The sequence below is a fragment of the Procambarus clarkii genome, chromosome 20 (genome assembly GCF_040958095.1).
Source record: "Procambarus clarkii isolate CNS0578487 chromosome 20, FALCON_Pclarkii_2.0, whole genome shotgun sequence".
In the NCBI taxonomy this organism is placed as follows: domain Eukaryota; kingdom Metazoa; phylum Arthropoda; class Malacostraca; order Decapoda; family Cambaridae; genus Procambarus; species Procambarus clarkii.
Genome location: NC_091169.1, coordinates 28,819,805 through 28,832,790, shown reverse-complemented (window position 1 = coordinate 28,832,790; position 12,986 = coordinate 28,819,805). Strand labels below are relative to the sequence as shown.

The 12,986-nt window shown below is 44.6% G+C and overlaps 1 protein-coding gene across 3 annotated transcripts; it reads left to right on the top strand.

Moving 5' to 3' along the window:
• The first annotated feature begins 801 nt into the window (after positions 1–801).
• On the top strand, positions 802–5,977 carry LOC123751860 (uncharacterized). 3 transcript variants are annotated; one of them, XM_069327822.1, is made up of 5 exons: positions 802–1,011; positions 1,584–1,858; positions 2,051–2,201; positions 3,486–3,680; positions 5,749–5,977. In XM_069327822.1, exons 1-5 carry the CDS (start codon positions 942–944, stop codon positions 5,751–5,753), a joined length of 696 nt encoding a protein of 231 aa, XP_069183923.1. In that variant the 5' UTR covers positions 802–941; the 3' UTR covers positions 5,754–5,977. The 3 variants fall into 3 exon arrangements, with proteins under 3 accessions (XP_069183923.1, XP_069183922.1, XP_069183924.1); XM_069327821.1 differs by having other exon boundaries at positions 3,474–3,680; positions 5,749–5,961; XM_069327823.1 differs by lacking the exon at positions 3,486–3,680 and having other exon boundaries at positions 5,749–5,969.
• Positions 5,978–12,986: the final 7,009 nt, after the last annotated feature.

The window sequence follows — 12,986 nt, the reverse complement described above, 5'->3', positions numbered from 1 at the left end:
AACGGAGCGCGCACGGTACGTCTACCCCCTCCCTCGGCCCAAACACTATATACCTAATCATGACTATAACTCTCCACACCTCGTTAGTGGTCCATACAATACTCACACACTGCGGACTGGACTCGGTCACCAAGATCACTCAGCGGGTCCTAACATTTGGTCGGGTCCACTTCGTTGCTGCCACAGCCGGAGGTAAGGAGAGCTTGCTAGGACCGCTGCCACCATGAGACTGTCCACCAGCCGGTCTTAGCCTGAACCATTGTACCCAGCATCCCAAGGAGGGTGTAATCTGATTAACTGTAAATCTCCTTGTTCCCAGGAACTTAGAGGTCACCCTTTGTCATCTTGGCTGGTACATTGGTTTGTGTGAGCAACGGCTGTCTTAACCCCTTTGACCTGACCTTGATGTGTGACCAGTCTGAATACTTAAGATGTACTTCCACCCATCACTTGTTAACTGTTGTTGTGCTTGATTCACTAGCTAATATTCCCTGTTAACTTGTGGATTACAAAACAATAACAGAGGGGACATGTATCCATAGCAAATATAGCAAGAAAACAATGAGATCAGAATGACTTTCGACTCTTGCCATAAACGATCGACTACAAATTCGGGGCCCAAGAGCTGAAGCTTGGTTTGGCAATCTGTATTAGGTAAGTACACACACACACACACAACACAGGAAATGAGTTCCCTTTCTTTTCCTTAAAATCGCTTGATGATGCATTTATATAAAAAAAATAAAGTGTGAGCTGATAATTCAGTCCAGGATGCCAGTGATTAATCCGGCCAGAGGAGTGGCAGTATCCGGCCGGATTTACTCTAGAAGGCACTGTGAAGGAGGCAGCTGCGCTAGCAGGTCGTGGATCCCCTTCTGTGTTGTTACTGTCGCTGAACGACTCTGTCGCGCCTGGAGGCTGGTCGTCCCGTCAGCGACACGATGCTGGCAACACTTCCTCTGGTGGTGACGGCGCTGCTGGCCACCACGACCAGTGCTGCAGAGTCACCTGGTGAGAGCTGCTCCAGTTACTCTTCCTTAGGGTTCTACCCCACATGTGCTCATCTATATATGCATCCAGGGCAAGCGTCAGCTCTCGGGTCCCACCTTTCAGCTGCATGTCACTGATGGCTCCCTTTTTTCTTGGTTCTTATCATACTTTATTATGAAAATATTTTCAACCACTTCCTCGCCTAGGTGATGCATCTTAATCATCAGTGTTACACTGACGTGACTCCTCAGCATCCCTGCGGCATCTTGGGGTTTTGCTCTCCAAGTGTGGGTATGAAGGCCTCCCCAGCCCTCCCCCTTCCCTCCACCTGTTTTGCATCCTCCTCCTCCCCACTGCACCTTTATCCTTCTCTTTCCTCCTTTATCCTCCCGTCTTCACAATTATCCTGATCTCTCCCGCTCTATCTTTTTTTTTTCACTACGTTTATCCTTCTCGCTTCCCTGTATATTCCCCTCTCAAAGGTTATCCTCCCATCTCCATCTTTATCCTCCCCCTCTCCCCATAATTCTCCCTTTCTACCCTTAACCAGTCTTCTACCACTCCTTTACTTAGCTCAGCTGTCTCTCCCACAGGTCAGCCTCCGTGCCAGACCTATACCACCATTATCGGAGTCTGGATACCTGTACCAGAGGACCAGCATGAGCTGGACTTGTGGTTCAGTTTTCAGCAACGTGACAGTGAGGTGAACATCGCTGTTGTGACCACCAAGGGAGAACAGGCCTTATCCTTTATGCTTACCAGCAGGCGGGGACACCGCACACGTTCGAGACATAACAGTGACAGCTCCAGTAGCCACGATGAGGAGAATACCAGCTGGTGTAGAGTCCGGCTGACACAGGCAGTAGAGGTAGGTCAGTGTGACCTTCCCTCTCCTCTCTCTCACACCACCAGCGTCCCTACAGTCCTGGAGCCTCTTGGTCAACATTATCTTGCCTTAGAGTCACTAGATATTTATATATACACAATATTGACCCTCGTAGAGACTGGTGAAGAGGTCACACTGAGTGAATGTTAGTAACTTCTTGTAATGTTGTTGCAGGGAGTGAACAACTCCAGACTGTCAGCAGCGGGTCAGTGCGGGGACAACAGTAAGGAAAAGGAGTACACACGAGACGACGTGACGGCATTGTTGGTGAACATGAAATATGGCAACATTGACTTCACTGTGTGCCTCGTCCCACCACACCCAGGTCAGTATAACACTGTGACAGCCAAGTTCCACCACACCCAGGTCAGTATAACACTGTGACAGTCAAGTCCCACCACACCCAGGTCAGTATAACACTGTGACAGCCAAGTACCACCACACCCAGGTCAGTATAACACTGTGACAGCCAAGTCCCACCACACCCAGGTCAGTATAACACTGTGACAGCCAAGTACCACCACACCCAGGTCAGTATAACACTGTGACAGCCAAGTACCACCACACCCAGGTCAGTATAACACTGTAACAGTCAAGTACCACCACACCCAGGTCAGTATAACACTGTGACAGCCAAGTACCACCACACCCAGGTCAGTATAACACTGTAACAGCCAAGTCCCACCACACCCAGCGAGGTCGCTGCTTATTACTCTATGGTCTTATAGATGAAATCAAAGCAAAAACAGCAGAGCAAAAGTCTGGAAAACATCAGACAACAGGATGTGTTATATCCTATTTTCTGATGATTGTTATTGATTGTTACAGAATGTGTTGTACTGATTGTGTGATACTGGGAGCGGGTTGTCGGATACTGGGAGCGGGTTCTTGGGTATTCGGAAAGGGTAGATGGATTCTGGAAAAGAGTATAATGTAATGGATTTCAAGATGTGCTGTTGTAGCCATAAGTGACTATTACAGTTCCTCGTCTAAACTCTCAGTGTTAATATAACTTAATTCGATATTCTGTTAATAGTTCCCTGTTTTATATCCATGTTTCTGTGATTGCTATGATATTTATTGTTTCAGTGTACTCAGGAGTGCTTAAAACATCCATTTTATTTTAATTCTCCTTTAATTTGTGTAATATTTATTTAGGATTTTGTATAGACTTTTGTACCTCTCTGTAAATGAGAGAAGTTACAAAAGATAATAAAAGTGTTATAATTTTTTCTCCACTTGTGCTACACTTTCCAGGCTCAGTGGTCATGTTGACAGCTGTCCTCCGCCAGCACACAACTTGACCACTGACCTCTGTCAGTCTCACTACGTGGTGGTAATACACAAGAACCTTTGTAAAGTCTTTGGGTCTGTAATAATTCGCGACCATTATTGGAATTTTGTTAAATGTTATAAAGGAGCTAAAAATTGAATATCAAAATTACTGAAGAAAATATTTTAATTTCTAAAATTTGATAAGGCGTACTAAATTTTAGTGTAATACTTTTATGTAGCTAGAGATAACTAGTCTTGATGAGCTTTGCAAACAAGCAAATATGTTTGTTAATGGTGTAATTAACATTTCGAATATATTCAGTCTGTCCGACAGGAACTTGGAGGCCTCGGGGTAACTCCCGCCCTGTAGAACCACCTGTGTCCAACACCTCACAGTGTCCCACAGCTTGCCCTGAGCAGCAGGAGCTGCAGCAGGGGGTGACGGTGGTGTTGGGCGCTGTGCTGGCCGCCTGTCTGCTGGATGTCGTAGTAACTTCTGCTGTTCTCTGCGTCATCAGGCACATAACAGGTGACGATCTATGTTATGTGTCTGTCTGTGTGGTTGTGGGGTCTGCAAGTGACAGTTTGCATGTGACTGTCTAGAGTCACCTAGTTGTGCTTGCGGTGGTTGAGCTTTGACTCTTTGGTCCCGCCTCTCAACCGTCAATCAACTGGTGTACAGATTCCTGAGCCTACTGGGCTCTATCATATCTACATTTGAAACTGTATGGAGTCAGCCTCCACCACATCACTGCCTAATGCATTCCATTTGTTAACTACTCTGACACTGAAAAAATTCTTTCTAATGTCTCTTTGGCTCATTTGAGTACTATGTTTCCCCCTTGAGTCGCCTTGCTCGTGTTCTGCCCATGCTAAATAGTTTGTACCTATCAATTCCTGAGAATTTTGTAGGTGGTGATCATGTCCCCCCCCCCCCCCAACTCCTCTGTCTTCCAGGAATGTGTGGTTTAATTCCCGGAGCCTCTCTTCGTAACTCATACCTCTCAGTTCTGGGACTAGTCTAGTGGCATACCTCTGAATCTTCTCTAACTTGTTCCCGTTTTAAACTAGGTATGGACTACAGGCTGGAGCTGCACACCTCAGAATTGGTCTAAAATATGTGGTTCACAAGTTTCTAAAGGCAGTTCTTATGTTGGCCAATGTAACATACGCCGCTAATGATATCTGTTTGCTGGGCTTCTGGGGACAGGTTCGGTGTGATACCAAACACCCAGATGTTTCTCACTACTTGAATCTTGAAGGATTTCACCACTCAGATGGCACCTTGTGTTCGGCTCCCTTCACCTAGTTTCATTATTTTACACTTGAGATAAACTTTATTAGCCATTTTCTTGATCATTCCTCCAGTTTGTCCAAGTTGTCCTGTGGTCTCTGTCTATCTTGTTCTTAATAAGTTTGCTTCCTTACATGCCTTACTGAACCAAGTATTCTTCTGATGCTTTTCAGTTTTCTATTTTTGGACCGGAATAAACCTGTCTACAGCTTCCTGGCACTTCTGGGTGACGTAGTCGATCATATCTTGTACAGATGTTTCCTTGTTCTGTTTCCCATGGTATTCCCATTAGGAATTTTCTCATCTCATCATAGTTCCCTCTTTGCCAGCCATCCTTTTCCTTTCTGATACGTTCCTTAGACAGGTTTTCCCAACTGTCATTTTCCTAACATCTACATGACTCATCTGAGTTTCCAGCTTCAATCCCCTTGCCCCCTTGTTCCTTTGATATTCAGTGTGAACATTTCGTCTCTTTCCACTCTATCAATCCCTATGAGCATTTCATATGTCGCTATCATATCTCTCCGCTCCCTGCATTTTTTGTTAGCGTCGTCAAGTACAGTTCCTTCAGTCGCTCTTCATACCCAATTCCTCGCAATTCTAGGACGAGTCTTGTCGCAAACTTCTTAACCTTTCCCAGTTTCCTTATGTATTTCTTTAGGTAGGGGGCACCACGTTGGTGCGGCATACTCTAAGACTGGCCTCACGTAGGCAGTGTAAAGCGCCCTAAATGCCTCCTAACTTAAGTTTCTGAATGATGTTCTAACTTTTGCCAGTGTAGAGTTCGCTGTTGTCGTTATCCTAGTTATATGTGCCTCAGGAGTTAGATTAGGTCTTACGTCCACTCCCAAGTATGTCTGTCTGTGACTGTCTATCTGTGATTGTCTGTCTATTAATGTTTGACTGTGACTGTCTGTGGGTGACAACATGAGTCTCTCCGGGAGTGTGTGCTCCCTGCTCTTCAATACATCAGTTCCCATATTGTTCACCACACTATAACACTGTTCTTATATGTTCACCACACCATAACACTGTTGTTATATGTTCACCACACCATAACAACGTTGCCATATTGTTCACCACACCATAACAACGTAGCAACGACACCCCCCCTCACTCTCGGAACCTGTAGATTACCTTAAGTTGGTTTCAAGAGTTCCGATACTCACAAGTTTTGTGAAAACATTGTGTGATTATTTTTTCTGGTGATACTTTGATCGATCAGACTGTTGCTTGCAGCCGCTCGCAGGTCCACATATCCTATAAATTACATGCATAATAGAGATCTTCAATTTTTCCGCAGATTGATGTGACAGGAGAAACATCCGGCTCCAGCATCCGGCTCCAGCATCTGGCGTCAGCTTCTACAGTCACTTGGTGCCAGTCCTGGTGCCAGTCCTGGTGCCAGTCTTGGTGCCAGTCCTGGTGCCAGTCTTGGTGCCAGTCTTGGTGCCAGTCCTGGTGCCAGTCCTGGTGCCAGTCCTGGTGCCAGTCTTGGTGCCAGTCTTGATGCCAGTCCTGGTGCCAGTCCTGGTGCCAGTGTTGGTGCCAGTCCTGGTGCCAGTGTTGGTGCCAGTCCTGGTGCCAGTGTTGGTGCCAGTCCTGGTGCCATTGTTGGTGCCAGTCCTGGTGCCAGTGTTGGTGCCAGTCCTGGTGCCAGTGTTGGTGCCAGTCCTAGTGCCAGTGTTGGTGCCAGTCTTGGTGCCAGTCCTGGTGCCAGTCTTGGTGCCAGTCTTGGTGCCAGTCCTAGTGTCAGTGTTGGTGCCAGTCTTGGTGCCAGTCCTGGTGCCAGTCTTGGTGCCAGTCTTGGTGCCAGTCCTGGTGCCAGTCCTGGTGCCAGTGTTGGTGCCAGTTATGGTGCCAGTGTTGGTGCCAGTCCTGGTGCCAGTGTTGGTGCCAGTCCTGGTGCCAGTGTTGGTGCCAGTCCTGGTGCCAGTGTTGGTGCCAGTCCTGGTGCCAGTGTTAGTGCCAGTCCTGGTGCCAGTCTTGGTGCCAGTCCTGGTGCCAGTCTTGGTGCCAGTCCTGGTGCCAGTCTTGGTGCCAGTCTTGGTGCCAGTCCTGGTGCCAGTCCTGGTGTCAGCCAAAGTGCCAAATGTTACTATTAAAGCATTTAAAATAAATCATATTATATAACAATACTCTGCTTAAAAGTTAAACTACAGAGGGTTAGATTTGGAAGTCCTTTTACTATACTTGATAAACCCTTAAATGTTAAACCACAGAAGTTTAGATCTAGTAATTCTTTTTTATTCTTGTTAAAAAACTTTAAGTGTTAAACCACAGAGGTTTAAATCTGGGAATCCTTTCCCAGATTTCTAGCAGAAAGTTAGATCTGATAATGATCTTGTTATATTTGTTGAAACCTTAGATGGGGTATACCGAGAACTCGGTTGTCAGAGGTCAATTGCCACCCATGTTCACAACTGTTATGACATGGACAGAGCTAAATTATGTTCCAAACTGGTCCCATGATCTTGGGACAACAGTGAAGGAGTTTATCAGGAAAGTCAGGAGTAAATACAAGCCTGGCAATAAGCTTGTTGATTTATGAAACAAATTACTTGGTAACATAATAGACGATGGGTGGCAGGATTGTTTCAAGCGTAGGTTAGACATGTGAATGAGTAAGGCTGAATATGGAGCAGCCTTGTATAGGCCAAGAGTCCTGCAGTTACCTTAATTATTATAATCTTATGGGGTCTAAAATGGCTGAGTTTGAGAAAGATGTGTATTGTTGTAAATATGTGAAGAGAGGGAGGCGGGATCACTCCCAGGAAGGTTGCCAGTCTAGCATTATCTTCACTCTAATAAGACCTAATTGCATTCCTCAGATTAGGCAAAATTGTAATTAATTGTTGTTAGTGAAGATGTTAATAGTAATAAGTCTTCTGCTGGTTATTTGTGTCCGTCAAACTTAATATGTGGCGTCCCGATCCCTATATTTATGTCCCTATGTTTATGTGTAGCACTTATGCTAGTGTACATGTTAGGATAACAGTCAATGGGTTAGGATATCTTGTCTGTGGGGATATGTTATGCTATTCTGTAATGCTATAAACTACCAACTTGTCATATTGAAGGTTATAAGGAATCACTGGGCTAACCGCCTGACCCTTCCATTGTTCACTCCGCCACATAAACAGCTCCGTTTGGTAAAACTCACATTTCATATTTACGTCATAAACAAATGTCTAAACTGAATTGAGCAGACAGCTTGTTTCTTCTTGCATTAGTGGCATATTTATCCTCATTAAAACATTATAATAAAGAATATTACAAGTGGACTTGTAAGGGTTCTTGAAAATATCACTGCGCCACCAGACTCAGTGTGCTACGGCAACCCTCAGGGAGCAGACCTACTTCGCCGCGCTCCTAAGATTTCTCAAGTTTGCTTTTGACTCCCTGTTTAGTGAGTTGTGTCTAGTATTATATTCCTTCAGGGAGTTACAGGAGTTATTTTTTTTTAGTAATAATGCTTACTTTTCAAATATATTTTAAATGCCGGTTACTAAGTTCAAACTAGTCTTAATATTTGATTGTGGGAACCGACCTGTGAGATTTATATTTATTTAATTTATATGAATTTATATTTACGTTAATTTATATACTTCGATAGCAATTTGTATAATGATAAGTGGACTGTATTTCTGCAATAATCTCATAATCTCACAAATCGATCCTCTACACATTACGGGGGGTTTATATTAATTGTATATATATGCAGCCAATCAAACTACAGTATTAACTACACATTATTAAACATTGAAGAGGTTCCTTATCTTATTTGTACAGCAGGCCTTAGTCCACCAGGTATAACCAGGATGTAGACACCACATTTTCCCTCTTTGAGGTAGCTTCCATCACCCTGGTAACTGATGCACAAAGCATGCTTCCTCGTCTTGACCTGTCATCTCGTGCTCTAACCGGGTCACCATATCCACTGACATTAATGGCCATAAATGAAAGATAAATGGGTTTCGGAAGAACACTTAACTTGAATTTGTTGACAGCGTGTTGATGATGGTACACCTATGGTTTCCATAACACTTCGTCCAAGTAAAATTAACAGGAGCCGTATTTGCTCCCGTGAGCCTCTGGTCTTAGTACAAACAATGGCTGACCACTCCTCACCCTGACGCCACTGGCCTACATTGTCCAGATGACAGTAAGTGATAGAAGGGTCACATTTACTCTACTTTAATACTGATAATTAAGTTAATTTATATGAGATGTTTTTATGATGGTAAAGTCCAAAGACTAATGTATTTAAGAATAATTCCCACCATAATAGGTGGTGAACTTAAAATAGTATGTGGTAATGATATCCCGTTTTCTATAGACGGTAATTCCACTACAAGTTACGTTTTTCTATGGGTTAACTTGTTTATACAACACAGCTATTATCTGTCTGTATGATATTATTATTAAATGGTGTCGGATTTTCCGACATTGATGGTATATTTATGGGATCATTTGTTATATTTTATAGTACTATTTAGTATATTGGTATCCATATATGATATATATCTGATGAGGGATTTTTGTGATTGCATTCATAATGATATTTCTTAATCTTATTGTGATATTACTATGGAGTAATTTACTGTTAGTAAACTTTGCATGTGGGAGTTATTAATTGATTGTGATTAATGTAAGTGAATTTCAGCCCTACACTCTTGTCTGGTATATTTATCATTCCTGGTTTTCTTAAATATTAGCGAAATCAAATTTGTATAGTTAAATATAACTTGGTCCTTGTTAGTGAGTTTATTTGAGCCCTGTATTTTGTACCGCCAAGACACAGATTATTGTATGTCCACCATGATGGCACAGTTGTGGCACTCCCATGTGGCACTACTGACACTGAGTGTCGCCCACTACTGGCGACATCATTACCTATAATTTTGACACTATAGTACCACCAGTTGTTGAAAGATTGTGGGACTAACCAGGGTGCCAAGCCAGGTTGGCACCCTGGTTGGCACCCTGAGATATAGAAGGCCGGCAAGTTGAGATCTCTGAATGAGGAGATGTGGGTCACCTGCAGAGTGCCACATAGGTCAGTACTCTGACCTATCCTGTTTCTGATATATGTAAATGATCTTCCAGAGACAATAGATATATATCTTTTAATGACTAGATGCCATGATCAGAACAAACTAAAAGAACAGTCCAGCTAATGGCTACTAGAGTGTAATTCAAGAAAGTGCAAAGTAATGACACTACATATAGAAAACAGGAGACCGGACACAAGGTACCAAAATGGATATGAACTAAAGAACGACCTGGGGACTGGTAAAAAATGTACCATTAGGTACACTTGTCAATTAAGTTGGCCAACATAAGAATTACTTTCAGAAATCTACAAGGAGGCATTAAGGACCTTGTATATCACGTCAGAACAATCTTAGAATGTGAGACTCCAGCGTGGAGTCCATATAAAGTCAAACACAAGAGGAAGTTGGAGATAGTGCAGAAGTATGCCACCAGGCTGGCCAGGGAAGTAAGAGGTATGAGTGAAGAGGAAAGGCTACAAGACCATATCTAATATCACATCGGTGGAAGACAAAAATCTTAGGGGAGACATGATTGCTATATACAGAATTCTCAAAAGAATTGATAGGGCACGCAAGGACACTCTGTTTAACATAGTTGGTAGTCAAACAAGAAAATACATTTGAAAACTGAGTAGCCAAATGAGTCAGAGACAAATCAATGTTAGTGTTACCTTACCTTACGGTTACCTTGCGATGGTTTCGGGGTTCAACGTCCCCGCGGCCCGGTCCCCGACCAGGCCTCCTCGTTCCTGGACTGGTCAACCAAGCTGTTGGACGCGGCTGCTCGCAACCTGACGTATGAATCACAGCCTGGTTCACACAGGATAGTTAACAAATGGATGCACTTAAAAGTGACAGCGTAGTGGCAGACTCCATTCACAGTTTCAGATGTAAATATGACAGTCTAATGGGCTCAGGGACTTGTACACCAGTTGACTGACGGGACCAAAGAGCTGAACCTCAACCCTCGAAAGCACAGTTAGGTGAGTACACACTAACCTGGAACACGGAAAATATAAGACCAATCACGTTCATGCAGGCGTTCACGTTCATGTTGGCGTTCACGTTCATTTAGACGTTCACGTTCATGCAGGCGTTCACGTTCATGTTGGCGTTCACGTTCATTTAGACGTTCACGTTCATGCAAACGTTCATGTTCATGTTGGCGTTCACGTTCATGCAGGCGTTCACGTTCATGTTGGCGTTCACGTTCATGTAGACGTTCACGTTCATGTTGGCGTTCACGTTCATGTAGACGTTCACGTTCATGCAGACGTTCACGTTCATGTTGGCGTTCACGTTCAAGTAGACGTTCACGTTCATGTTGGCGTTCACGTTCATTTAGACGTTCACGTTCATGCAGACGTTCACGTTCATGTTGGCGTTCACGTTCATGTAGACGTTCACGTTCATGTTGGCGTTCACGTTCATTTAGACGTTCACGTTCATGCAGACGTTCACGTTCATGTAGACGTTCCCGTTCATGAAGACGTTCCCGTTCAAGTAGACGTTCCCGTTCATGAAGACGTTCCCGTTCATGAAGACGTTCCCGTTCATGCAGACGTTCACGTTCATGTAGACGTTCCCGTTCATGTAGACGTTCCCGTTCATGTAGACGTTCCCGTTCATGTAGACGTTCCCGTTCATGTAGACGTTCCCGTTCATGAAGACGTTCCCGTTCATGTAGACGTTCCCGTTCATGAAAACGTTCCCGTTCAAGTAGACGTTCCCGTTCATGAAGACGTTCCCGTTCATGTAGACGTTCCCGTTCATGTAGACGTTCCCGTTCATGAAGACGTTCACGTTCAAGTAGACGTTGCTGTTCATGAAGACGTTCCCGTTCATGTAGACGTTCCCGTTCATGAAAACGTTCCCGTTCAAGTAGACGTTCCCGTTCATGAAGACGTTCCCGTTCAAGTAGACGTTCCCGTTCATGAAGACGTTCCCGTTCATGAAGACGTTCCCGTTCATGAAGACGTTCCCGTTCATGTAGACGTTCCCGTTCATGAAGACGTTCCCGTTCATGTAGACGTTCCCGTTCATGAAGACGTTCCCGTTCAAGTAGACGTTCCCGTTCATGAAGACGTTCCCGTTCATGAAGACGTTCCCGTTCATGAAGACGTTCCCGTTCATGAAGACGTTCCCGTTCATGAAGACGTTCCCGTTCATGAAGACGTTCCCGTTCATGAAGACGTTCCCGTTCATGAAGACGTTCCCGTTCAAGTAGACGTTCCCGTTCATGAAGACGTTCCCGTTCATGAAGACGTTCCCGTTCATGAAGACGTTCCCGTTCATGTAGACGTTCCCGTTCATGAAGACGTTCCAGTTCATGAAGACGTTCCCGTTCATGAAGACGTTCCCGTTCATGAAGACGTTCCCGTTCATGTAGACGTTCCCGTTCATGAAGACGTTCCCGTTCATGAAGACGTTCCCGTTTATGAAGACGTTCCCGTCCAGGAAGACGTTCCCGTTCATGTAGACGTTCCCATTCATGAAGACGTTCCCGTTCATGAAGACGTTCCCGTTCATGAAGACGTTCCCGTTCAAGTAGACGTTCCCGTCCATGAAGACGTTCCCGTTCATGTAGACGTTCCCGTTCATGTAGACGTTCCCGTTCATGAAGACGTTCCCGTTCATGAAGACGTTCACGTTCATGTAGACGTACACGTTCATGTAGACGTACACGTTCATGTAGACGTTCACGTTCGTGTAGACGTTCACGTTCGTGTAGACGGACACGTTCATGAAGACGTTCACGTTCGTGTAGACGGACACGTTCATGTAGACGTACACATTCATGTAGACGTACACGTTCATGTAGGCGTTCAAGTTCATGTAGACGTTCACGTTCATGTAGACGTTCACGTTCATGTAGACGTTCACGTTCATGTAGACGTTCACGTTCATATAGACGTTCACGTTCATGTTGACGTTCACGTTCATGTAGATGTTCACGTTCATGTAGACGTTCACGTTCATGCAGACGTTCACGTTCATGCAGACGTTCACGTTCATGTAGGCGTTCACGTTCATGTAGGCGTTCATGTTCATGTAGACGTTCACGCTCATGTAAACGTTCACGTTCAAGTAGACGTTCCCGTTCATGAAGACGTTCCCGTTCATGAAGACGTTCCCGTTCATGAAGACGTTCCCGTTCATGTAGACGTTCCCGTTCATGAAGACGTTCCCGTTCATGAAGACGTTCCCGTTCATGAAGACGTTCCCGTTCATGAAGACGTTCCCGTTCATGAAGACGTTCACGTTCATGAAGACGTTCCCGTTCAAGTAGACGTTCCCGTTCATGAAGACGTTCCCGTTCATGAAGACGTTCCCGTTCATGAAGACGTTCCCGTTCAAGTAGACGTTCCCGTTCATGAAGACGTTCCCGTTCATGAAGACGTTCCCGTTCATGAAGACGTACCCGTTCATGTAGACGTTCCCGTTCATGAAGACGTTCCAGTTCATGAAGACGTTCCCGTTCATG